Below are 25,353 nucleotides of genomic sequence, written 5' to 3'. Positions count from 1 at the left end.
GCCCCAGAGGACATCTGGCAATGTCTGGAGGCCCTTTCCACTGTCTCAGCAGGGAGGAAGGGGCGGCAACTGGTGGCTGGAGGTTAGGGATGCAGTTAAACATCCTTGATACAGCCTCACAGCAGATAACCCAATCGTCGAAGTGGCTGAGGTCGAGAAACGCTAGGCTAGATAAAGATGGTCTGTAAATAAACAACACGGTGCGCTGTGCCTTACAATATGAGGAGATCCTATTTAATGAATCTTTAATACCAACATATGTCACTGGACTTCAGACAACACTTACTTCTCTGCTGAGAAACGCTGGATGTCCTTGATATCCATCCAGTTTCTTTCTTTAGAACTTACCATCGCCCACTGTACGGTCCGTGACTTACTTTTCTCACTTGCTTGCTAGTATGTAACCCAGGCCCCTTGTCCTTCTTCCCATGTCTTTCCTGGCTCCATGATTTCTGTCCCTAACTTCTCTCTTCTTGTGAATCCCTTCTTCTGTCTCTGCAAGTAGAATCTGACTCATCTTCTCCGTGGTTGTCTATGTGTGGTGCTGGGGATGGAACCCAGGGCCGTGGACATGCTTAGAGGATGGTCTATCACTGAACTACATCCCTGGTCTTCAACTGGCAGTTCCCAAGGCTCTTCTCAGGTCCCCCTCCCCCTACAAAACTTTCCATCTGGAAGCACTGTTTTCTCCCTTGAACAGGACATGACATGGCAGTTATTCACTTTATGCCTTCTCTCCTATCCCACCACCCACTAACACCCAGCAAGTTCTCTAAACAAAGGTTGAAGTCGGACAGTTCTAAAGCCCAGCGCATCAGCACAAGTGCAGAAAGGGGGAAGACGAAGCATGCTGGGAAGCTGAGTGCACCAGACCCAAACGGTATCAGTTCCGTGATGTGAAAAGGTATCATTCCAGCCTAGAGATTCACAAGTCGTGCTCACAAACGAATATGGAAATGTGGGATGTCAGCACTGGTTTTCCCAAACAATGACAGATAAAGCACTCAAACTTCAAAAGTCTCTGTCTCTGGGATAATGACCCAAGAGCCCATGGAGTCTGGACATGTGCATTATAAATATCCAGCATGGAGTAGACCTGACAAGGTGTTGTATATGACCGCAGTAAGCTTCCCTCAGGCATGGCAAAGCTTCCATTTCGCCAGGGAAGGTCACTATAAATTTAGACCCGTAGGAAGGCATGCCTCTGATGAAATATGAAAAAAACCATAATATCACCGAAGTATATTGCTTATACACTATGCTTAGCCTCCTCTCACACATTAGAAAAAAATGCTTATTAAGCTAGGTGCGGTGGCTCATGCCCATAACCCTAGCTCTTCGGAGCCTGAAGCAAAAGGATCGCCCAGAGTCTAAGGCTAGCCTAGACTACATGGTGACTTTCAGGCTAGCCTGGGCAACAGATGGAGGCTCTGTCTCAAAAAAAAAAAAAAAACAAGCTATTCTTACCTTGACGCTATTCAAGATACACTCCATATGTAAGCCATGTTTGATGAGTCTGTGTTTAACAAGCCTATGGCTAAAAGTGCTAGTATTGAGGCCTGTATAGTAAATAGTTCATGCCTGTAATTCCAGCACGTGGGAAGCTGATGAGTTCAAGGCTAGCCTCCAGTACAGAGACGGGGTCTCAAAAACAAAACAAAACAAGTGTTGGCGTTATGACAAACTTATCCTTCTTGATTTTTTTTTAACATTTCTTTCTTTATTATATGTGTATTTGTGTGAGGCACAGGCAGGCCACAATGTGCATGTGTAGGTCAGAGGGCAAACTGTAAGGGCTGCTTCTCTCCTTCTCCCATGGGGGTTTGGGGATTGAACTCAGGTCAGAAGGACGGCAGTAAGCACCTCTGCGCCCGAGTCATCCTGCCAGCCCAAACTTCCCCTTTTAATAGCTGTTCCTAAGGTCCAAGTGCTTGGCCCAAAGCTTGTCATTAGCCGAAGAGTCTAGATGGGGAAGCAGAGTGACTTCAATGTCAGGCTCGGGGCAGGTTCCTCTCTTTCAGTTTTTGTTCCTCTATACGGAAGGACATCTCTCCACATGCAATCATTTCTTTATCCCAAGAAAGCTTCCTGGAAGACACACCCATTAGGATATCCTGACCTCAGAGTCACTTTCCAGAGCCTGACAAGCGTCTAAGTTGCGTTTGTTTGTTGGGTTGGTTGGTTTAGGTTTGGTCTAGTGTTCAAAGTAGGCCGCTGGCCTGCTAGCCTGAGCTTTTAGGAACAGGGGCCCAGTATAGGTACTACACAGAAAATAAACTACAGATGCTGTTACAGCAAGCTATCCTTTTAAGTTATTTATTTTATGTGCATTGGTGTTTTGCCTGCATGTATGTCTGCGTGAGGGTGTCAGATCTCCTGGAACTGGAGTTACAGACAGGTGTGAGCTGCCATGTGGGTGCAGGGAAGTGAACCCAGGTCCTCTGGAAGAGCAGCCAATGCTCTTAACCACTGAGTCATCTCTCCAGCCCTGCTACAACAAGCTATTAATCAAGAAATGGATGCAGATAAGTCAGCCTTCTGCCGATTTTAAAAAAGTGACAATGGTCTCTACAATTCGACTTTGCAGCTAATCCGTCCGTCCGTCTGTCCGTGATCCCCATCAACAGTTACGAGTCAGTCAGGACCTTGGCGGCAGCATGAGGACGATGACTGGTCACTGTGAGTCAGGCAGCACCAAAACCACCGCTGCCATGACTGGCTGAAGTCAGGGTGCAACCAGGGAAGGAGACCAGACAGACAACCTGCACACTCATGGCTATGTTACCACCTCCCACTTAAGACCTGGCCCTGCAGAAACGTTCCCAGGAATCATGGGGGCAGGATCATTTCAACTGCCAGGTTAGATTTATAACATCATGAATTTCCTGCCCCTGCCTAGACAAATTAAGTCGAGTTGTTTAAACACACACACACACACACACACACACACACACACACACACACACACACACACACTTTCTCAAAACCCAATGAGACTATTGTTTTTAAAAAATCAAAACTAGGAAAGAAAAAAGAAAACAGGAGTGGTGGTGCCTGCCTATGACCTCAGCACTTGGGAGGTGGAGGCAGGAGGATTGGGAGATGGAGATCTTGGAGACAGAGAGGGGCTGGGGGAGAGGGAGAGAGAATTACTGGTATATGGACAACATAAAATGTACTCTTGGACCACCAGGTGGCACCATTGATTAATTAACTCCTGAGCATCCTGTCTCTTAACATGAGTAAGGCAAACCAAAGGGAAACGCACCATGTACAACATTAGAGATGTGTAAGGAGAGTTCCTTTTCTACTCACGTAAGGCCCAAGACGAGAGGAGTTAACACTACATCTTCTGGAAGGCCTACATTGTCTACACCAGAGCTTCCAGCAAGCCTGACCACTCCTGATCACAACCAACCAACAACCAACTTCTAAAGAAACCACTTAAAGGTCAATCGTCACTAAATTTCAGTCATTAGTGGAAGTCTAGAACTTTCTGCCTTCAGATGGCCAGAGTCCTAGACTGTGTGCTGAAGCAGTTGGTGGCAGAGCACAGGAAATGAACTTTGGAGGAGTCTCATTCCAGAGTAGAGTGTTCCAAGCTGGAGGAGAAGGCTTACCGCGTTTGTTCAGGTTTCTTCCTTCCTCTATAAATTCGTAGTGAGTTTAGCAAGACCAGCAGAACTACAAGGTCCCAAGAAAGGCTATTTATGCAATAAGCCTATTTTACATAGCCTCACAGTCTGAAAGAAGCAACCTAAAATTACCCTGACTCTCCAAAGAGCCTATCATTTGAAAATACCAAAACGAAGGTCTGCATGTCAAGTTACAAGACGGATTTCTTCAAGGCAGCTTGGAGAGAGACTTATAGGGTGCTTTCCAAGAAATCAGAGGTTAAACTCTTACTTCCCTAGAAAACCAAATACTGCTAAAGGAACTTAGCAATAAAATGCCTCCTAATGACACTCTGTTATATGGATAGATTAGCATCTTGCTTAGCCATCATCAGATTAGCTTCCTCCTGAAGGAGATGGGAACTAACACTAATACCCATAAGTGGACCGTGTGCAGAGAGGGAGATGGGGAGGAGAAGAGAGGTGGAGACCTTCAGAATACTTGATCCTAAATGAGGTATCTTCAAGCCAGGCGGTTGTGGCACATGCCTTTAATCCCAGCATTTGGGAGGCAGAGGCAGGTGGATCTCTAGGTTCCAGGCCAGCCTGGTCTACAGAGTGAGTTCAGGATAGCCAGGACTACACACACAGAAGCCCTGCCTCGGAAAAAAACACCAAAAAGAAAACAAACTGCTAATTGGGGTGTCTTCATCAAATTCCTCCCCTTAGGGCTCAGGGAACTCTGCTGAAGAGGAGGAAAGATTGTAAGAAGGGATGGAGGACACCAAGGAAACAAGACCTTCCAGACACAACAGGATGGATGCAGAAATGAACTCAGAGGCTGTAGCAGCATGCCAAGGGTCTGCAAAGGTCTGGCCCTGATGGGGTCCCAGGCTGAGAGGGGAAGTGGACACAAGCCCTCATCCCTAACCCAGAGGCTATCTCCAACTGATAACCACAGTTATCAACTGATAATTTCACAAAGGGAAAAAATACAACCCACACTTAATGGAAGTCCCCACGGCCAGCAGTACATGGCCAACACAAAACAAACTCAATGACACTTTTGGAGACCTTTTTTTTTTTTTTGGTCTCATAATGCTTTATTTAGACTTTTCTTTTCTTTTTAACCTTATAGGTCTTTTGCTTATATATTATGGTTTCTGAGTTTTTGTTTTATGTGTGTGTGTATATTCCAAGTTTTTCTTTCTTTCTTTTTTGTTTTGTTTTATTCTGGTTTGATTTTATTTGCCTGTTCATTTTCTAAACAGAGAAAGAAGGCATAGAGTTGGATAGGTGGAGAGGATCTGGGAGAAGATCAGAGAGGGGAAACTGTAATCAGAATTCATTGTGTTAAAAAAAAAAATGTACTCCCCTGGTTTAGAAATGTCTAGCCAGGGGACAATCTTGCAACTTTTTTTCAGTGCACTTTGATTTACTTTTTATTTGATCCATTCATTTTTACGTTGTTAAGAGATCAAGCCCAGGCCTCACACAGGTTAAACAAGCATTCCACCACTGGGGGTCACCGGTCCCTAGAGCACTTTTGGGTATGTAAAAGGCTGCCTAGATATGGGGATAGATGCCAGCAATCCCAGCTACGCAGGAGACTGAGGCAGGAGGATTACAAGATTGAGGGAAATTAGCAAGACCCAGTCTGGAGCAGGGAGCAGTTAAATTAGACTGAAAAAATAAACAAACAAAAAATGAAACCTTTAAATATTGTGAAACCTACATTAATTATAAAATGCAATTATGAGAAATTTGGTAAGTTAAACAATAATGAAGAAAATTTAAACCATGAACATCTAAAAGAATGTATACATTTTTTTGAAACAGGTTCTCATACGGCCCAAACTGACCTTGAACTCTAGATATTATCTCTATCTCCTAAGTACCATGATTATAGCACTGTCTTAGTTAGGGTTTCTATTGCTGTGAAGAGACACCACGACCACAGCAACTCTTACAAAGGGAAATATTTAATTGGGTGGCTTACAGTTTTAGAGTTGTAGTCCACTGTCATCATGGCAGGAGCATGGAGGCATGCAGGCAGACATGGTGCTGGAGAAGGAGCTGAGATTTCTACGTGAAGTAAACTGTGTCACTGGGTGTAGCCTGAGCACAGGAGACCTCAAAGCCCACTCCCCACAGTGACAGTCCCTATGGGAGCCATTTTCTTTCAAACCACCACAGCCACCCAGCTTGATTTTGGCTTTTCAAAAGGACAGTGTCTTGCTATGTAGCACAGGCTGGCCTCCAGCTTTCCATTCCCCTGCCTCAGCTTCCTGAGTGCTGGGGTTGCAGGTATGTGCTACCACTATGAGCAGGAGTACAGTTTTGAATGATTTCCTTCTGGCTTTATAAATGCTCGCTATGTCTCAGCACCACATAGGATTTCCTCCTCTGTTTTATTGCCTGATGGTCGTCTTAAATCTGTTGGCCGGGTACAGCAGGTGTTATAGCATCTTATCTCACTCCTGCCAGTTCACGGAACTGGAGAAGTGGTGTGATCATTTTAACTGTAAGTAACACAGATCATTACCTTGATCATTTGTCTTTTGCCATATTTCAAATTACTTTTGGGGGGATCACTATGAAAAACGTTTTAAAATTATGATTGTGAAAAACAATCCCAAAAGGCTGGCCTCGGACTCAGTTTACCTTGAACCGCTGATCTTCCTGCTACCACCTCCCAGGTGCCGGTATTAGAAGAAAAGTGCACACACTTCTCTAACCGTGCGCCTCGCAACTTAGATAGAGACCTGCATGAAGCTGCGTATCTAGTCCACCCCACACTGAAGAACAGAACAAGTTCCTCCTTCCTAACAGTCCTCCCGCTGCCGGTTTCCATTCAGATGTACTCCCGGTTACTGGGTATATGGGCAGAGACACACTCAGCCTGAACTAATGCTGGAACTACGCACTAAGGAAAACTGTGGCTGTGAGTGAGCTTTTAGAATCCCCTATATACCATAACTGGGTGTGCCACACATGAAAGGATCAGCTACATCATGGGAAGGGCTATGCACAGCAGAAGAATGGTTATTTAACTGAAACCTTTGATTAAAGTAGGGAACCAACCAAGCTATGCACCTTAGCAATCGATATCCCCTTCCTCTGGAGCCCGTAGAAGAAGTCACAGCAGACCTAGGGCCCTTGGGTACCTTTCTCACTCATATGTGGCCAGCTGTCATTCTTGACAGGTGTATTCAGCTCCGTCCTATTTGCTCTTGAATGAAGTCCCTCGCTAGCTACCTTGAAATCTGTGGCACTCATTTCAATCCTTGCATAAGATGCCAAGAACCCTGACACCTGGGGCTCAGACATCGACTAGTGTTCACATCATTCCTAATGAAAAGGTACTGTGGCCCTGGACTCTCATTCTTCCGTTTTTCAAATACCAGTTCAATTCTAGTCCTTAAATGTGTGGTCTAGGCCTGTCTTTTTGCAAATGTGGCATGTGTGTAAGCTAGAAAGGGGCCTTTCTGGGCTTTTTTTCCCTCCAGACTCAGGCCTTGGAATGCAAGAAACACCATCTGTGCATTAGAAAAGCTCCTTTCTTGGGTGATGGAGTTCCTGTATTGGAACACAGGCTGGATTTGGACCTCAATTGAGTACCTTAATGCAGGGCAGAGTAATGAAAAAAACCTTGTCTATCTACCCTAGATTTTGATGACTTTGGTCCTGGAAAAAAAAAAAAAAAGGCAGTTTCTCAGGACTCATGAAGCAAACCTGACCCCAAGTTCATGCTGGGATGAAATCTGGAGGCACATCTGAGAATGGGTAGAACTGTCCCCAGGACCCTTTTAGACTGGCTAGGCATGTCGAGAACTCACTTAAGGAGTCAAACTCATAGGAAGGCTCTCAAGCCGTTATTTTGAGTCTTCTAAGACTCCAGTGGATCAGGTGACATTCTCAAGTGCACAGAAAGGGCCTGGGCACAGTTAACCCACTCTCAAGTGTAAAGAAACCCTTGTCCATAGTTGTCCCTAATACTCAGTCAACAGAGGAAATTTAGGCTGAGGGAGACAAGTGTAGCTGACTCTGCAACAGCCAAGAGAACGAAGCACATCTAAGCCCCAAAGTGAGCTCACGTGTAGCTGAATTTCCGTGTTTTCTCCAATGGGAACAGTTGCGATGAGCCCACAAGTCTGACGAAAACTGTGAGAAACTAGCAACAAGTTCTCACTAAATCTCTGCCAAAACAAGCCCCCGAAACGGAGACATTCGGCTACTTGCAGGGAATCTGGGTCAAATCTGCACTCAGGATTAAAGAAAGACTGGCCTTGTAGCCATCTCCCCTGGTAGAATTCAGGGTATCTGCACCGCGGATGGCCAGAAACAAGCACGTAGGCAGACAGACTCCCTGTGCACGCACCTTTACTGTTTTCTTTCTATGAAACGGTGATACTCTGTGTAGCTCTAGCTGTCCTGGAACTTACAATGAAGAACGGGCTGGCCTCAAACTCACAAAGATCCGCCTGCGTCTGCTTCCCAAGGGTTGGGATTAGAGGCGTGAGCTATCACACCCAGTCCCATTTTCACTAATCTTTAGAGGAAATAAGAGTTTCTTTCTACCATGAGTATTGGCAGCAAACCCCAGAAGTATTAACAATCTTTGTGGCTATCACCATGGAAATCACAGATATTTTTTATAACAAATGATAGCTGAGGCATGAAAATATGGTATACTCTTATCAGTACAATCTCTAACTATGGTAATCACTAGGTCTCCCATCAGATCTACTTTAATTCAGTACTAAAGAAGCACATTTGGCTAGGCGAGGTAGCACAGTCTATAATCTCAGCATTTGGGAGGTGGACGCATGAAGACTGTAAGAAGATGGGGTGTTCAAGGTCATCTTGGCTATATAAGTGAATTTCAGGTCACCTGGGGCTACATGACACCTTGTCTCAAAAGAACAAAACCAGAAGAGGTCTGAGGATGTAGTTCAGGTGCTACAGTGTTTGCCTAGCAAGCACAAAGCCCCGAGTCTGCTCCGCAGTACTGCAGGAACCAGGCATGGCGACGCACATCTGTAACCCTAGCTCTAGGATGGGGAAGTTCCAAGACCATCCTTTGACTCCACAGGAAGTTAAAGGCTGGCATAGGCTACATGAGACTGTCTCAAACAACACAAAAACAGGCAAACAAAAGGAAAAGACAGACAGAATGTGCTTAGTTCTTAGGTCCCCAAGGTCTTTCTAGAGCATTTAAGTATTTCAGATATAATTTCTTTAACAGAATCTCTAAAAATCCTCAAAACTACAATTAGAAATGAACCGCAGCCAGATGGTGGTGGCATCTGATGGCATTCCTCCCCACGTGTCATATGGATAGAAATGCCTCCATCAAAGCCTTTGGGTTCATGAGAAAGTAAATTCTTTGTCTGGAGTCTAATATATGACCACCAGCATCCTTTTAAAACCAAGTTATGACCTATAGGTGGTGTCAAAATGACCTTTAATTTTTTTTTTTTATTTTTGTACTGAGACAGGGTCTTACTATGTAACCCTGGCTGGCCTGGGACTGGTTATACAGATAAGATGGCCTCCTGTGTCCCCAAGTGCTGTGATTAAAGGTGTGGGCTGCTACACCCAATTAAAATGATTTTTGATGTATACAATTAGCCCTGGTTTTAAATAAAATACAGACAGGTGGTTTTAATAAGAATATTTTTTAAAGTGTAGTCTATTAATTTATTTTAAATCTGCAGATTAAACTGGTTATCACATTCACAGATTCAGAATTCTACAACAGATGTTTTTAGTATCCCATTTTCTACCAACATGGAAAATCTTCAATTTCCAAAACCTAGAGGGAATTAATGTCATCTCAGACAAAGGCAAAGGTTATAGGAAAGAGTAATAAAGTGTATCGCTAAAACAACTTTAATGAAACATAAATATTTTGAACGAGATCAAAGAAAGTACAATGAATCGAAGTTCAAAGGAATGTTGTTTGTCCCTAACTGTGGAAGTGGAAAAGATTTTCAGAAGCATTTTAAATTATATTTTTCAATATACTTTCTCCTCCATGATCCTGCCTGACTCAACTTCCTTCAATACCAATGTAATGTCTCACAAAAAAAAACCACACCACTTTTATTGAGAAAAAATTCTAATATAATATATAATATATAATATAGGTAGAGATTTTTAAAAAATCTGAAAAGGTCTCTGAGTCATTTCCAAATAACATAAGATGAAAAAGGATTTGGCTTTTTATATTACTTACATATTTTTACATGGATAAAGTACTTCAAAGGAAAAAGGCGACCCTTACAAAAATAAGAAGTGGTAAGATCCACACAAATTTTAGGAGGAAGGGCTCAGTGGGAGTCTGAGCAGTTGGACAGAGCCTCAAAGAGGACGGTAGAGCCAACCTGCGGGGAAGGGCCATTACTGCACTGGCTGCCAGGCCCAGGTGTCTACTTGCTGAGGGATTAACGCATGAGTGAATGGAGCCCGGAAGGGCGTGCTTCAGCAGACAGGGAGAAACAGACCACAATTAGAGCAAAGGAGAATGAGATGTGAGGCAACCGGGCGTGTGAGCTGAGGTCTCTCTACTCTCAACTTTTCTAGTAAGCACAATGAGGGCTCAGGAGACAGCCCAGTGGCCCAATACTTGCAAAGCACGCCTGAGGTACTGGGATTGATCTCTAGTATAAAAAGAAGTGAGTAAACTAAGTAACAAATAAATAAATCCTCAGAATCGAATAAGCAGAATCAACACTTTCGGCAGAGATATGAAGCAATGACTTGCTGGGTTACAAGGTGTGATACGGTGTGGCCAGCATGGAGTGGGTGGAAAAGCCCTGACCTGGATCCCAGCAGCAGCAGGAACCAAGGGACAGGAAAACCTGGAGATCCTAACAGCGAGTGAGACTGGGAAGGGGACTTCAGTCCTTCTGCAAGTGCCCGAGTCGATGGAAGCTTGCTTTCGACTTGAAATGCTATGTAGCGGTCTATCCATCCAGCCACACATTCATGGGGCTGCCGCAGGAGGATTCTGAACTTCGAAGAAGGAGCACCTTGTCATTTCCTAAACCTCTCCGTTGGTTAAGTCTTTGATGACAGATGACAGATTCTTTCTTGGAGATGAGAAGGAAGCAGCAGAGCAACATCGCTTCCACGTCTGCTTCCTTCCTGCCTGCTGCCTCCTAATTCCCATCCGTCCCAGCTCTCAAGGATCCCAGTGCCCCACACTTAGGATAGGGCCTGACTATAACTCATGAGTCTTGACTCGTCAATACAAAAGTAAAATTTAAAAGCATCCAGCACTCATTAAGTCAATCACTCGCGCTATGCTTCTTTGAACATTTCACTATACAACTGCACGCATCCCTCTTAGATCTTATTTTGAGCTGATCTTAAAAGACTACTGCCAAGAATTAATTTATGTATGCATTTATTTTAGTGGTGCTGGAGGATGCAAGTCATGGCCATGTGCTCCACCACTGGGGAGTCTACAAGGACTTTCACCAAGAATCTACTTGAAATTTTTTTGTTTTGTTTTTCGAGACAGGGTTTCTCTGTGTAGTTTTGGTGCCTGTCCTGGATCTCGCTCTGTAGTCCAGGCTGGCCTCGAACTCATAGGGATCCACCTGGCTCTGCCTCCCGAGTGCTGGGATTAAAGGCGTGCGCCACCACTGCCCGGCTGGAATTTTTACTACAATGTAGAGAGAGAGAACCTCAGCAGAAACTGAAGTTCTCCCGTGTGTGTGTGTGTGGGGGGGGGGGGGGGGGGGAGGCACTGCATGCCGGAAAAGAGGAGAGCTAACCAGGAGCAAAGCCACTGCCTCGGGGATTTCCACTCACTTTTCTCTAAAAAGAAAGAACCCGTCTTATCGTTCCTTCATCTATGCAATTCTCAGACTCCCTCTGCCAAGAAAAAGAGGCAAGTAAGAATCTGCTTACACTGAGTCAGCCAGGAATCCTCCCCTGCTCTGCCAAATACTCAGAAAGTAACCACCATCAGGAGCTGATTCAAAGAGAGGCTCCAGCTTCCTTTCAGCTACCGTGACATTGGTGCATTTGAAATGACAAGTTGTTGGGAGGATTGAGTTATTTGAACTTGTTTTCAAACATGGGACCCCAGTTAATCATCTAAACAGATACAGACTTAGGACTTAACATCCAGACTGGAGAGATGGCTCAGCAGTTAAGAGCATGTGTTGCTCTTATTGAGGACCCAGGTTCAATTCCCAGCTCCCATATAGTGTGGTTCACAACTATCCCTAACTCCAGCTCCAGGAGATCTGATGCCCTTTTCTGGCCTTGATGAGTACCAAGCATGCATGTGGTATACATACATACATACATACATACATGCAAAAAGATTCCTACAAGTCCTAAACAGTTTTGGCTATATGAGTTCTAGGCCAGCTAGGTTCTTATATGGACTGTGTCTATAACTTTAAAACAAAATCAAAATGAAAATAATTACAGGAGACTAGTATAGTGGAATATGTCTATAATTCCAACATTCATTAGTCTGAAGCAGGAGGATTACAGTGAATTTGAAGCCAATCTGGGCTACATTGCAAGTACCAAGCTAGTCAGGACTACATGGCAAGAACTCGCTTCAAACAACATTTAAAATCAAATTTTAAGAACCTCCCCAACACACACACATGCACACACACAACTTAAACCCTTAAAATTAAGTCCAATCTCACATGATGTTGGTATTACAAACAATAAAAAAATCTGTTTGCTTTGATTACAGACACATGCCACCATGCCCTGTTTATGCATGGCTGGGGACTAAATCCAAGTTTTCAGACATACTAGACCAGCACTCTACCAATTCAGGTGCATCTCCAGCCCCAAATCTATTTTAACTAATGAAGGAAGAGGCCATGACATGAATTCAGAAGAGAGTAAGGAGGGGTACGTGGGAGGGTCCGGACGGAGGAAAGGGAAGGGGGAAATGATGTAATTATAATCTCAAAAGTAAAAGAAATAACTTTGAGGGAAAAAAGTGTTCAAGAAGCCAGGCATGGGCTGGTGAGGTAGCTCAGTTGATACGATCACTTGCTGCCCAGCCTGATGGCTGGTGCAATCCACATGACCCACATGCAAGGAGAAAACGGGCTCTTACGAGCTGTCCTCTGACCTCCACGTATGATGTGTTAGGACATGCATGTACACACGTGAACCTCACACAACAACCAAACAAGTGAGCAAATGTAAGAAAAAGAAATGTAAGAGCCAGGTATGGGGATGCATGCCTGTAACTCCAGCACTCCAGAGGCTGAGGCAGGACCAGAAGTAGTCTGAGGCAATCTCTGTTGCCCCCCACAATGAAACTGTGTCTTCACAAGAAAAAGAAGACATACTACACGGGTTTAAAAACATGTCTTTCTCATTTCTCCACCCAAAACAACTCAGCACGCAATATAAATTAAACAGGCAGGTTTTACTATGTAGACCAGCCACCGTACGGGAAGAAAAGATATCTTCTACACTTCATTTTCAGTGGTCCAATCCTTCCTCCTCCAATCTGAGCCACAGATGTCTTTGGCCACTAAAAACTCATTCTACTGCTGTGGAAATAGCCAACGCTATTCAATAGCTGGCTTATGACAGAACTTTAGATTTATCTAGCAAAAACACTGTGTGTATCAGTACTTCCTCGTCCTGTGAATTAATAATCTCAGCCAAGAGCAGAGGAAAGCCAGGGCAGATGGGCAGGATATCCTCAAATTATCTGCTCTGCTTTATGTCATTCCAGAAAGAAATCTAGTGCCTGATGCGCTGCTGGAAACGCCAATTCAGCCCCTGACACACCTTGGCTGGCAGGGCCCAGGGCTGGAAGAAAAGGCCCTTCCATCCTCGCCCCTCACTACCAAGTGGGGAAGCCTGAACTTCTTCGTCAAGGGAAATGGGCAAATGGGGCTTTCTGGGTTCACATACACTTCTGCCAATCTTGGTTTAAGAGAACCTGACTAAGGACAGAGCATACACACTATTTTTTCAAGGACCATAGTCATAGCCAAGTACCTCAAATTCTATTTACACCAAACCACACATATCCACTATTGAGCTGTGGTGGCATTTCAGTGTTCTTATCCACTTTGACACAAAGTGTAGTGTGATAATATATATACATTTCTCTCCCTCTCCTCAATACACTTCAGCAAATCTCAAGTAGACTTAACAGTATGTATCGGATTGCATGCTTGGTACTGACATGATGCGTATTAGCTTTTATTAGGACGTCAAACCACTTCATCTTTATAAGCCTGTTATTTTGTCTATGAAAAAAATACCTTGTTGCTGTGTTACTTGTTAGTATGGTAAGTTTTAAAGAACCAGGGAACAAAAGTACTTGAGTACACGTCCCTCGATCCAAATCATACCTCATATTCTCTTGTACACTAATCACAGAGGTCTAAAATCTTGCCAATGATGGTCAGAATACCCAAATAATAATAGTGAGGTTACTGTTACTATTGCTAAGAATAGCTAATATCAGAACTTACTGTGTCCAAAGAATTATTCTAAAGATCATGCCCACAATTTAGCTCATTAATCAATCCTCGTAACAACAGAGGAAAGTAATTGGAGTCGCCAGGACGGTGCTAGGCAAATGTAACGAGAGTGACTACAGACCCCGCCCCCGCCGCCCAAGTAGTTAAGAAAACGCCTCCTTGGGATTCATTATTATTCAGGTCAAATGACACAGGATGTGGACCGATATGGAGAGAGAGGGTCAGAACGAAGGCACAACCTACATGAACGCCGGGAGGCGAGAGTGTCCCTAGGACGCTCAAAGAACTGAAGGCGACTCAACTCCAGTGGCCGGCCGAGTTCACCTGCCATGCAGTGGTTAGTGGGGAGACGGGAGAGGCGTGCCTGGGAAAGGCAGTGCTCAGTCAGGGCGGTTAGGGTCAGCCGGCTGGTAAAGTTTGGAGGCCCCACCTGTCAGCAGCAGCCTGTACTGAGGGATCCTCTGAACTGGCTTCAGCAGGTAATGCTTCAGGGCCAGGCTGGCACATCGGGGGCTCATCTGAAGGGAAAGAGCATTCACAGTAAACCCACTGTCTTTTCAGCAGCGAAGAGCGCAGGTTGAAGCTCTGAGGGAGTCAAACTTGGAACAGCCAGCTACTCGGGACGGGAATTCAGAGACGCTTCCTTCTGTAAGACACGGTGGCTGTACAGCAAGGGAGAGTGACTGGAGCCACCAAACCCACCCCTCCGGTCGCTCCCTCAAGCCAGCCCTCCTAAGAGCACTGGTTCACAGCTTTCAGAGGGTGGTGCCCACAACTGACATCCCAACACGTCAGGGAACGTGTTCCAGGACAGTCCTAACTACAAACCCCAAGGAATCAAAAGGGAATACATGGCCCCCAAAATAAGGAAGCAGATCTAAAACTACTGAGGCTCAGATTTAAGCAATAACCACAGACAGCCCTGTAACAACAGTATAGAGGGGAGGGCTATAGAAATTAAAACTAAGAGCAGCCTTGCTAAGTGCCCCTCTCTCTTAGAATAACCAAGAATGGAAAACATCTTCTTGGGTGAGTAGTCCTACAAGACAGCCAAGTCAAAATGTATACACCTGGCTGCATAATGTTTTCTTTTTAGGGTGTGTGTGTGTGTGTGTGTGTGTGTGTGTGTGTGTGTGTGTGTAGACTAGAACCCAGGCCTTTGCAAATGCCAAGCACATGTGCTGGTCCAGGGGCATATCATGAGCCCTGGAACACTCAAACTTGTCCATAAAGCCATGTGATTGTCCTTAAAACTTTTTTCCTTAATATGTAAAATAGTGATCTCAGTCTCTTCCAGTGCAAGAGTTGACTGTCTGGTAGGACCAAAATGAGCATGTAAGTATGCCTTTGCACTGCTTTTTGACACAGCTCTCTCTAAGCAGCTCAGGCTGGTCCTGAACTCGCTATGTTCTTGTCTCAACCTTCTGCTTGTTTACAGGATATGCCACGATACCCAGCAGTGCCTCTTCTGATTTTCAGTGGCAGAGGAGAGGAAAGGTGGGAGGACTACCAATTACTTTTTTAGTCCGATTACTTGTCTGTTGTACAAATTAGTACAAGATAGAAACCAGCAACACTGTAATATTGTGGAAACTTTTCATTTCTCATTTTGTGTGGCTAGAATTTACTGAGCATTTTAGTTTCAAAACAAAGAAACACTAAAACACTGTAAACCAATGGATAGAGGAAAATTAAACTAATTGCAAACAAGAGTGCATTGCCACTGCTCAGGAAGCGGAGGCAGGGGGATGGGGGTCCACGGCCAGCCCTGACTGAGTAACAGACTTGAGGCAAGTCTGGGGAACAATGGACAATATCATTTCATCCCAATCAAATCAAGTGTACACCTCCAATCTTTCAGTCAAAACACAAAACTTTAGCTGACACATAAAATACAAAGTTTGAAACTTTGAGGCTAAAGCTGTATCGACTTACTTATCGAACAAAAATCGTGTTTCTTTCCATTACTGTATGTGAAGGTGTCAGACAAATGAAGAAATTGTTGGGTAGAAATGAGAGATGTTCCCTTAGTATTCCAATTCATCAGAATAGGGGTGGGCAGGGCGGAAGAGAAGGACAAGTTAATGTTTAATGGCTATGGAATCTCGATTTTGCAAGACTAAGTGTGTTTCGGAAGGATGGTTACACAATATTGTCCACATACTTCACACTACAGAGTTATAGACTTAAGATGGCTAAGATTATAAGTCTGTGGTGCGTACATTTTACCGTGGGCTTAAAAAAATAAGATAATTCATTTGTCTATTTATAACTTGTGTGTGTGTGTGTCTTGCACACATGTGCACATGTGTGTAGGTATTAGATGCACACATGATACAGCATGCATGCTGAGGCCGGAGGACAACTTTCCAGACTGAGAGTCAGTTCTCTCATTCCACATGTGGGGTCTCGGGGACTGAACTCATGTGGTTAGGCTTGCCGGCAGGTACCTTTACCCTCAGAGTTATCTTGTTAGGCCTTGTTTCGTCTTTGAGACTAGGATTCCTGTAGTCCATGCTGCCCTGGAACTCACTATGTGGCTGAGGATGGCTTTGAACTCCTTATCTTCCTGCCTCGGCTTCCCAAGTGCTGGAGCCCAGGCATGAGCCGCCATACCCAGCTGAGGAGACTTGAAAGTCAAGACTCTGAGGTCAGCCCGGCTACAGAGGGAAACCTTGTTTCAAACAAATTAACTAGTTGCCAGACTCTCACCAAAATACTGTTTACCCAATCAAAACAGGACAATGTGCAGTAATAGATCTTCAGAGTCAAATCACGGACTGTTCAAGTTTTCACTGGTTTGTTTGGTCAATTAATTTCTTCTATGATTTAGAAGAGATTATATATATATATATATATATATTTTTTTTTTTTAGAACTTTTTTTTTTTTTGGTTTTTCGAGACAGGGTTTCTCTGTGTAGCTTTGCGCCTTTCCTGGAATTCACTTGGTAGTCCAGGCTGGCCTCGAACTCACAGAGATCCGCCTGGCTCTGCCTCCCGAGTGCTGGGATTAAAGGCGTGCGCCACCACCGCCCGGCCAGAAGAGATTATATTTTAACACATTTTTTTTTTTTTGGAGCTGAGGACCAAACCCAGGGCCTTGTGCTTGCTACGCAAGCGCTCTACCACTGAGCTAAATCCCCAACCCCATTTTGACACATTTTTATTCAGAAGTTTTCCTTTGAATGACTATAAATGGTTAAGGCATAGAAAATGTAAGGGAAAAAAGGTTCAATATTATACGGCAGCAAATACCTCGAATTCTCTAACAACGGCAGCAAATCCTGGATTTTTCCTGCACTGCTCATCCAGCAGAGCTATGTTCTTATCAAACTCTTTGATGTATGTGGAATACATTTTTAAATACGGCCCCTTCTTTACGAAGATGTCGGCAATCCTTTGTTGTTCGTTCCTGTGGACAGAGGGCGTACAAAACCATGAAAGCACGGCAAGGCCATCGGCGTGTCCTTTTATTTTTCCTCTTCTTGAAAACATATCCTAGATGCCTGCGCTTCAGCACTGCCCCGCCATGAACACATCTTGTCCAGACTCTGCCGGCTCTGACTGCCCCCCCTTCCATTTCTGTCCTCTCTGTTCCATCCTTTAGAGCAGCAAGAGCCCCCCCTCCCAAAAGCATATCCTATTATGTAACTTCCAATGATGCCTTCTTTTCATTATTTATTTGTGTGTGTGTAAATGTATGTATGTTTGTGTGTACGTGTGTGTGTGTACGGATGTGTGTATGGATGAATGGATGTAGATGGTATTACTAAGCTACCCAGACTGGTCTTGATCTCATGACTCTACTGCTTCAGTCTGTCTCCTGTTGTGATTACAGATGAGTGCCACTACCTCCAGCTCCAAGGACCTTCTTTCTGCACTTAGAATAAAAATAAATTTCATGCACACAAGGCCTACTACTCACTCCTTCCTGTCTGACCCAGGCCATGTTCTCTTCTCTTTTCCTGTTCTCAAAAGCGTCTGTATTTTCTTTGAATATACAGAGTCCATCCCCCCCTTGTAGCCTTTTCCTAATTGGGTCCACATGCCTGGAAATAGGGAGCCCTTGGAGTTTCCCAATTGCCGTGTCCTATGTCAGCTCACATGCTCCACATTTTGGGGTGAGGGTGGCTGAAATCCGAACACCTTACATGTACTGGGCAAGCACTCTACTACTGGCTATTCCTAGCCCATGTTCCACTTTCCTTATAGAACCGTCTTTGGACAATCTAGTCTTCACTACGTAAACCAGCATGTTATCAGTCTCTGCAAAGTAGAAGGTTTTTTTTTTCCGCCTGATTTTTCTAGTCTATTTTCTTGGCCCTTCTCCCCACTAAAATGTCTGTGCCATGAAAGCAAGACCTCTGTATATTTTGTGTACTACGACAGGCTTGTCATATGTCGATTACCAACTAGCACAGTAGATAGTCAAACCTTGGAAAATGAAATACTTGCTAGGCCTGCGTGGCTCACACCTGTAATTCTAGTACTTGGAAGGGTGAGACAGGATTGCTCTGAGTTCAAGATCAGCCTATACTCTATAGTGGATCCTAAGCCTAAGCCAGGGCAGTTCAAAGAGAGACACTTGAACTTATTTCAAAACATCAGATGACTAAGGAGGCAGGCATGCTGCTGCTGCCATGTGGGGCAGTGGTAACCAGAAGGACATGGATTCCTTGACGACAGCTCTAACTACCTTGTTTCTCGTGGCTCTTCCCCCCCCCCCCCCCCCCCCCCCCCCCCCCCCCCCGCGCCCCAGCAGGCAGTGGACAAATCAAGAGGCACCAGTGGCCTCAGACCATGTCCTTCCTTACGGAGCAGAACATGATCTATGTATGGCCTGGAGATCAAGGTGGAGAGTCAGTACTGGCTAAGTGCGTCCTGTGACAGCAGAACAGAAGTGTCACTGTGGAAGGGGGCACAGGGCCAAGGCTCTCCGGATCAACAAGGTGGCCTCTGCTTCCAAGTTTCCCTGGCAGAGAGATACTGTACACCAGCTTAACTATCTCAGTGGCACCAAGTGTCACTCTAGGTCCTGACCTGGAGTTTCAAACTTCTGTTTTATAAAGAGTGGCTCCTAAGCCGGGTGGTGGTGGCACACGCCTTTAATCCCAGCACTCGGGAGGCAGAGCCAGGCAGATCTCTGTGAGTTCGAGGCCAGCCTGGGCTACCAAGTGAGTTCCAGGAAAGGCGCAAAGCTACACGGAGAAACCCTGTCTCGAAGGAAAAAAAAAAAAAAAAAAAACCAAGAGTGGCCCCAATCTAGCTAGAATTGAAAATACTGTAATTTCTCTAACAGTGGGGGCCTTAAATTGGTCTTACTAAGACAAACATGTACACTTTGATCTACATATGGAGCATTTGGTGCTCTAACTGCCCTAATACAAATATATATTTGAGTCCAGGGCTTCTTGTATAGTAGACAAACCATTAAGCTAAATCCCCAGGCCTCTTTTTATTTTAAAAATATTTATGGATTGACTCACTGATTGATGCTGAGGAGTGGGGCACGGATGTGAGGTCAGAGGACAATTGTGGGAATCAGGTGCCTCCTTTTACCATGCAGGTTCTAAGGGTCAAACCCAGCTCCATAGGTTAGGTGGCAAGCACCTTTACCCACTGATTCACCTTGCCAGCCTGTCTTTTACTTTCTGTTTTGAGACAGAGACTTGTTAAGTTGCTCATGCAACTCAATGAACTTGGGCTTGCAAGCGTCTGCTCCACCAGACCCGGTGAAAAGACTATGTTGATAGGAAATACCCTATTCAAAGACTTGAACTATTTTGTTAGCAACAAGTGAAACTTTTTCTCTTAGTGAAGAGTTGTCTCTTTCATTAGTTAGGTCTGGTTCTCAGGAATGCTTGATATCTGAACACAGACCATCTATAGGTCCAAAACTTGAAGAATAATTTAGTATAAGCAAAAATATTTAAACCTCTTTATATTACTTATACAAATATACCTATCATTAGGCTTTAAAGCCAATTCACGATAATACTAATATAAAATTCTGTAAAGAAAAAAAGATAAAATTTGTACAGAATTATTTTGGTAATGATAATTTATTTTCACTATTACCTTAACAAATTACAGCCTGGAATGAATCAGGAAGTAAAACCTTATCTCAATTAAAAAAAAAAAAAACCACGGAAAAAAGCAAAAGCTAAGTTCGCTGAGCATGGGCCTGAGCAATCATTATCCAGCGTGCTAAGGTATGGCTATCCAAAATATTCAACGTACAAATAACTGCCAAGAAAATTCAACATACCGCAGCAATTCTGCATAACGGACACCACTCTCTCCCTGGCAGGGTCTCTGTGGATTTGTCTAGTATTGTACACTTTGGGGAAGCCTGACTCTGTCCACGGCTTACCAGCTCATCAGTCTTTCCTCCAGTTCCTTCAGGAGATCCCGGTTGAGTTCATACAGCTGAGGCAGGTAGTACAAGATCTGGTTCAGGATCCGGTCCTCAATCACGGGCTTCCCAAGTTGCCTGGATGCATGGGCTACCGCATCCCGGAAATCCTAGGACAGCCAGGAGGAGGAAAGTCACTATACATACTCATAACTACATTGAAAGCTTTGTGCCTAGGCATCCTCCTCCCTACGATGATCTAAATCACAAAACTAACGAAACCCCAGGGCTAGGCTGCTGTCAGGGAAATCTTAGAGACTCCCAAAACAATAGGAGCTATCGCTATTACCCTAGGCTGCCCCCCAGAGCTTGAAGTTAAGACCCTACTGCTAAAGACACCACACATTTGGACACAGAACTTGGAGGAATCACGCTGGAACTGATCTGGAAGCTTCCTCCCTGAAGACTAGCGCTCATACTATCTGCAAGTGCTATGCAAACTGCCAAGGGAGAAAACCAAGCATCAGTCTTATCCAGATGTAGCGACTACAAACTGTAACAATGACAGGCTAGACAAGACAGCCCCAGGGGCACAATAGCGGTACTGTTATCTTGGGGGTAACCAACACTGTCTAACTGGATTTAAGGCCCGTTCAACAGGAGGGAATTCACACCTGGGAGTGTGTAAACCTAGCCACCTACCTGTGGCTGGAGAGGCCATAGACCCTAGAGAAGAACCTACTGCTGCCATTTTTCTAAACTGCGATGTCTATTTTTGGTTGTCAACTTGTCAACATCGGAAATTAACTAAAAATCCAAAGATAGAGGGCACACTAGTAAGCGACTTTTGCTTAATTTGAAATAGGAAGATCTACTTCTAATCTGGATCTTGAAGAAGGAAGACACACCTTTAATCTGGGCCACACCTTCCAGAAGCATACAAGGACATGGAAGAAGGAAGCTTTTGCTCTGCCTGCTTGTCCTCCACCTTGCCTTCACTGGCATTACAACCTACTTCTTCAAGATTCCTGTGTCTACTGAAGATCAGCTGAGATGTCCAGCCTTGTGGACTGAGCAACTTCTGGATTCTTTTTTTTTTTTTTTTTTTTTTTTTTTGGTTTTTCGAGACAGGGTTTCTCTGTGTAGCTTTGCGCCTTTTCCTGGAACTCACTTGGTAGCCCAGGCTGGCCTCGAACTCACAGAGATCCGCCTGGCTCTGCTTCCCAAGTGCTGGGATTAAAGGCGTGCGCCACCACCGCCCCGGCTAACTTCTGGATTCTTGAACTTTCTTCCGTTCACAGCCATTGCTGGAGACACTTGCTAATCAGGATTCTAGATCTAAACCATTGCTTTTGGCTTATTGTGTTCCTTGGGCTAGCCTTGGCTTCTTCATTTGTTAAATAGGTACAATCGTTACATCATTAGCATTAGTACAGTACTAGTAATAAAGTCTAATTGGATGTTGCACATAAAACTTTCTGCAATACATCTGGTACAGAGCCAACACAGCACTCTAGGTCTTAATGCTCCTCTCCCTTGAGCCATCTCCCAGGAAGCTCACCATTTACACTTTAGAAACACATGGTATAGTCTTCATCTTCTGTTCTCTCTAGACTGCTAGGGCTGTGTTTTAATGTAGGTCACCACCACCACCACCACCACCACACCCTAGCACTGCAGAGGAGGAGGAAAGGGTGGGGGAGGAGATAAGTACTGGCCTAGACTTCATTGTCCTCTGAGGGTGGGATCTAAGTTAAACAATAGTGGAATCTCCCAGCTGTCCAAAGCTCCAAAGCAAAGGCCGTATGTTCCTCCTCCTGACCGCTGGGTTACAAACCTAAGGCCGAACCAGAAGCTCACTAGGCATTCTCTTTACTTCCAACTGTCCTCCCTTCATGGATCTGCTAGGCAAATCAAATGGAAAGGGAGAGCATCTCCTCTGTTGATTCCTTCAACACCTGTCCCTAAAGTACAAGTTAATCAAGAGTATTTCTTCCTTCTCGGTGCAGGCGGGGGAACAAAAACAAACACAAAACTCAGAAACCCTCACACATACCCTGGAAGAACAGAAAGGTTTCCAACCCAAACGCACAGCTGTTTCTTCGAAGAGCTGGGAATTCAGTCCCGTCTTCTGAATGCACCGAGCTATAGTCCCAGTTCTCTTCCATGTTTTCTTTGTTTGTTTTGAGACAGCCTTGCTGAGACCAGGCTGACCTCGGGAATTCATAATCCTCCTGCCTCAAACTCTGGACGCCTGGGATTACAGACTTGCCATACAGCCTCAAAGCTGCTATGCAGCCAAGGACTGCTTTGAATTTCTGAGCCTCCTGCCTCTGCCTCAAGTGCTGAATAACAGGCCTGTACTGACTACCACACCCAGTTTATTAGGTGCTAGGGACTGAACCCAGGGCTTCCTGAATGCTAGGCAAGAACTCTACAACAGAGCTGCATGCCCAGCCACCTCACCTTCTTAACAAAAGCTAAAACCTTTTTTTTTCGATGCAGAACTGGATCATTTTTATTACCCGAGTAGTCACATTAATCTAAAGCGGCACCTTATCTACACTAGCAACTGAAGAACCAACTTGTGTAACTAATTAGTAGAATATAAAACGAGACTTTAGCTTGCAAATGCTCCCCTTTAGAAAACCACACAAGCATCCCAGAAATCAAACTGCGAGCAGCCAGATTCCATCCCTGACAGCTTGCCTCGATCAGCCCTGGCATTTGCTAGGAGAAAAATGCAGCCGCTTACTACTTCTGGAAGTCATTAGCTTGTCTGCTATCAAGGAACGCTAGGGAACACGTTCGTGAATCCCATCCCAGACCGTAAAGATGTTCAAAGCTCAGCAGGTAAACAGCTACACGTTCTTCTTCTACCGGTTTAGTGATTAAAACAATGCCGACGCAAGAGCTCACGCAAGAGCTCCTGCTCAGGAAAGCAGTAAGCGTGCTCCTTTCTTCTTGCAAAATTAAGTGATGACTATGCTGGTCTCTTGGCAGCAGAATAACTTTTGTTTTCCAACTGGAAGGTATTTCCTCACCACGACAGTGACAGTGGGTGACAGCTGCTAAGTAACTTCCGAGCCAGAATGACACAGCTTCTTTCTGCCAGACTTCACATTCCCTGCCTTCCACCTCCGCCGGAAGGGGAACTTGTTTATTGAAGACACGTTTAACAAAGACTAGCCAAATCCAAAGTGGGCCGACCAATGACGTGGAGGCCCCGGTCACACACCTGGCAGGGCTTGATTTTTTTTTTTTTTTTTTTTTTTCTGAGACTGCTGGATACTTGGAACGGCTTTAGACGAACTGAAGCCCAATGATAGCGTTTTGAAAATTATGGTAGGAGCTCTAAATGAAACAGAAGGTTTATTTTGTACTTCAAAGAGAGCCAAAGAAAACCAGGTACGGCGGCATATGCACCTGTGTAAACCCAGCACTTGTGGGGAATGGCCAAGGCAGGAGGATTGCTGTGTGTCTGAGGATACATAGAGCTACACAGCATGACCCCATCTCAAAAAGGAACAACACTTAATAAAGATTATAAGAACTTCAAGGGTTTGAATCTCTAAGACCCGCAGTTTTATGTTCTAAGCAGGCCTTTGATGGTGGTTCTCTTCTTTACCACAGTGGGCCAGCTTCTTTATACAACAGATCTTTACCAAGAACCTCCCACCCCAGTGTCTGGCCCTGTTCCTCACCTTGCACCAGCTCCCAAGTAGTAGCAGACCACCCCTCCCCAACTCGCCCCTTCTTTTCTTCTTGGGAATCTTCTACCCCCTGAATCTCACTTTGCTCCTTGGCTATGAACTCTGCACTTGGAGTTTAATTCCAGTCTCTTGGCTACTGCAAAATCCCTTCAACAGCACTGGCACTGAACAGGGTCTGTCTCACTGCATGTTAAAATAAGTAATAATTAAAAAAAAAAAAAAAAAAGCCCGGTATGGTGGTTCATGTGTCTGATCCCAGCACTTGAGAGGCAGAGAGAAGCAGGTGAACCTCTGAGTATGAGACCATCCTGGTGAATGTAGTGAGCTCCATGACAGCCAGAGCTACATTATAGAAAGATCCTGTCTCAAAAGACAAAAAAATTCTTTTAATTATTAATAATTATTTTTACCTGGGACTATCCCAGGTCTCTTGGGGGCTTTTTGAACACACAGTGTTCCCAGCTGGGAACACAGCTTATGCAGAACATGTGCTCAGCCCACACAGAGTTCTCTAGGTTAAATCCCCAACAGCCAGCTCCAAAAAGGGCATCCCTCCCTCCAGTCTCAGACAAGGAATGCCAGAGCTCCACCATGTAACCTACCAGCCAGGGTGACAGCCTCCCAGAGCTCCGCCATGTAACCTACCAGCCAGGGTAACAGCCTCCCAGAGCTCCGCCATGTAACCTACCAGCCAGGGTAACAGCCTCCCAGAGCTCCGCCATGTAACCTACCAGCCAGGGTAACAGCCCCCACACAGCACAGCAGCCCCCCACACAGCACGGGTGACCTCCAGTCTATTCCTTTTACTTCCTTGGCTCCATCCCCAAAAGCAATGCACTCTGACCTCAGAGCCAGATACAACCAGTTCCACAGGAACTACAGATAATCTTAAACTTCGAGCTCCTCCTGAACCTCAGCCACTGCCAAAGTGGTACTATGGGAGGGAGGGTGTGACTTTTGTTTTTTTTAAATAATAAAGATGATTACAACATGTGCCCGGTTATTTTTCTAAATATCAACAGCCAGGATAATTTGGGAAAATGTGACGATCTGTAAGAGCCACAAAACTATTTTGGGTGGAAGCATCTAAATTCACCAAAACTCCCTTTAACTACACCAATGCAGATCCAAGTGAGCAGCCGAGTGATGGACGCTTTCGCAATGAGAC

General features: G+C 44.8%; 1 protein-coding gene across 1 annotated transcript in view; it reads right to left on the bottom strand.

Moving 5' to 3' along the window:
- Fgd6 (FYVE, RhoGEF and PH domain containing 6) overlaps window positions 1-25,353 on the bottom strand; it is a 119,115-nt gene that overhangs the window by 32,596 nt on the left and 61,166 nt on the right. Inside the window, exons 6-8 of the mRNA XM_052753152.1 lie at window positions 20,491-20,642; window positions 17,373-17,529; window positions 14,547-14,634 (exon numbers count right to left, since the gene is read on the bottom strand). Of these exons, the coding sequence (XP_052609112.1) occupies window positions 14,547-14,634; window positions 17,373-17,529; window positions 20,491-20,642 (397 nt within the window). The remainder of the gene's footprint in view (window positions 1-14,546; window positions 14,635-17,372; window positions 17,530-20,490; window positions 20,643-25,353) is intronic.

This window comes from Peromyscus californicus, unplaced genomic scaffold, assembly GCF_007827085.1.
Source record: "Peromyscus californicus insignis strain IS unplaced genomic scaffold, ASM782708v3 Scaffold_24__1_contigs__length_46423439, whole genome shotgun sequence".
NCBI lineage: Eukaryota > Metazoa > Chordata > Mammalia > Rodentia > Cricetidae > Peromyscus > Peromyscus californicus.
This window is presented reverse-complemented; position numbering and strand designations above follow the sequence as displayed.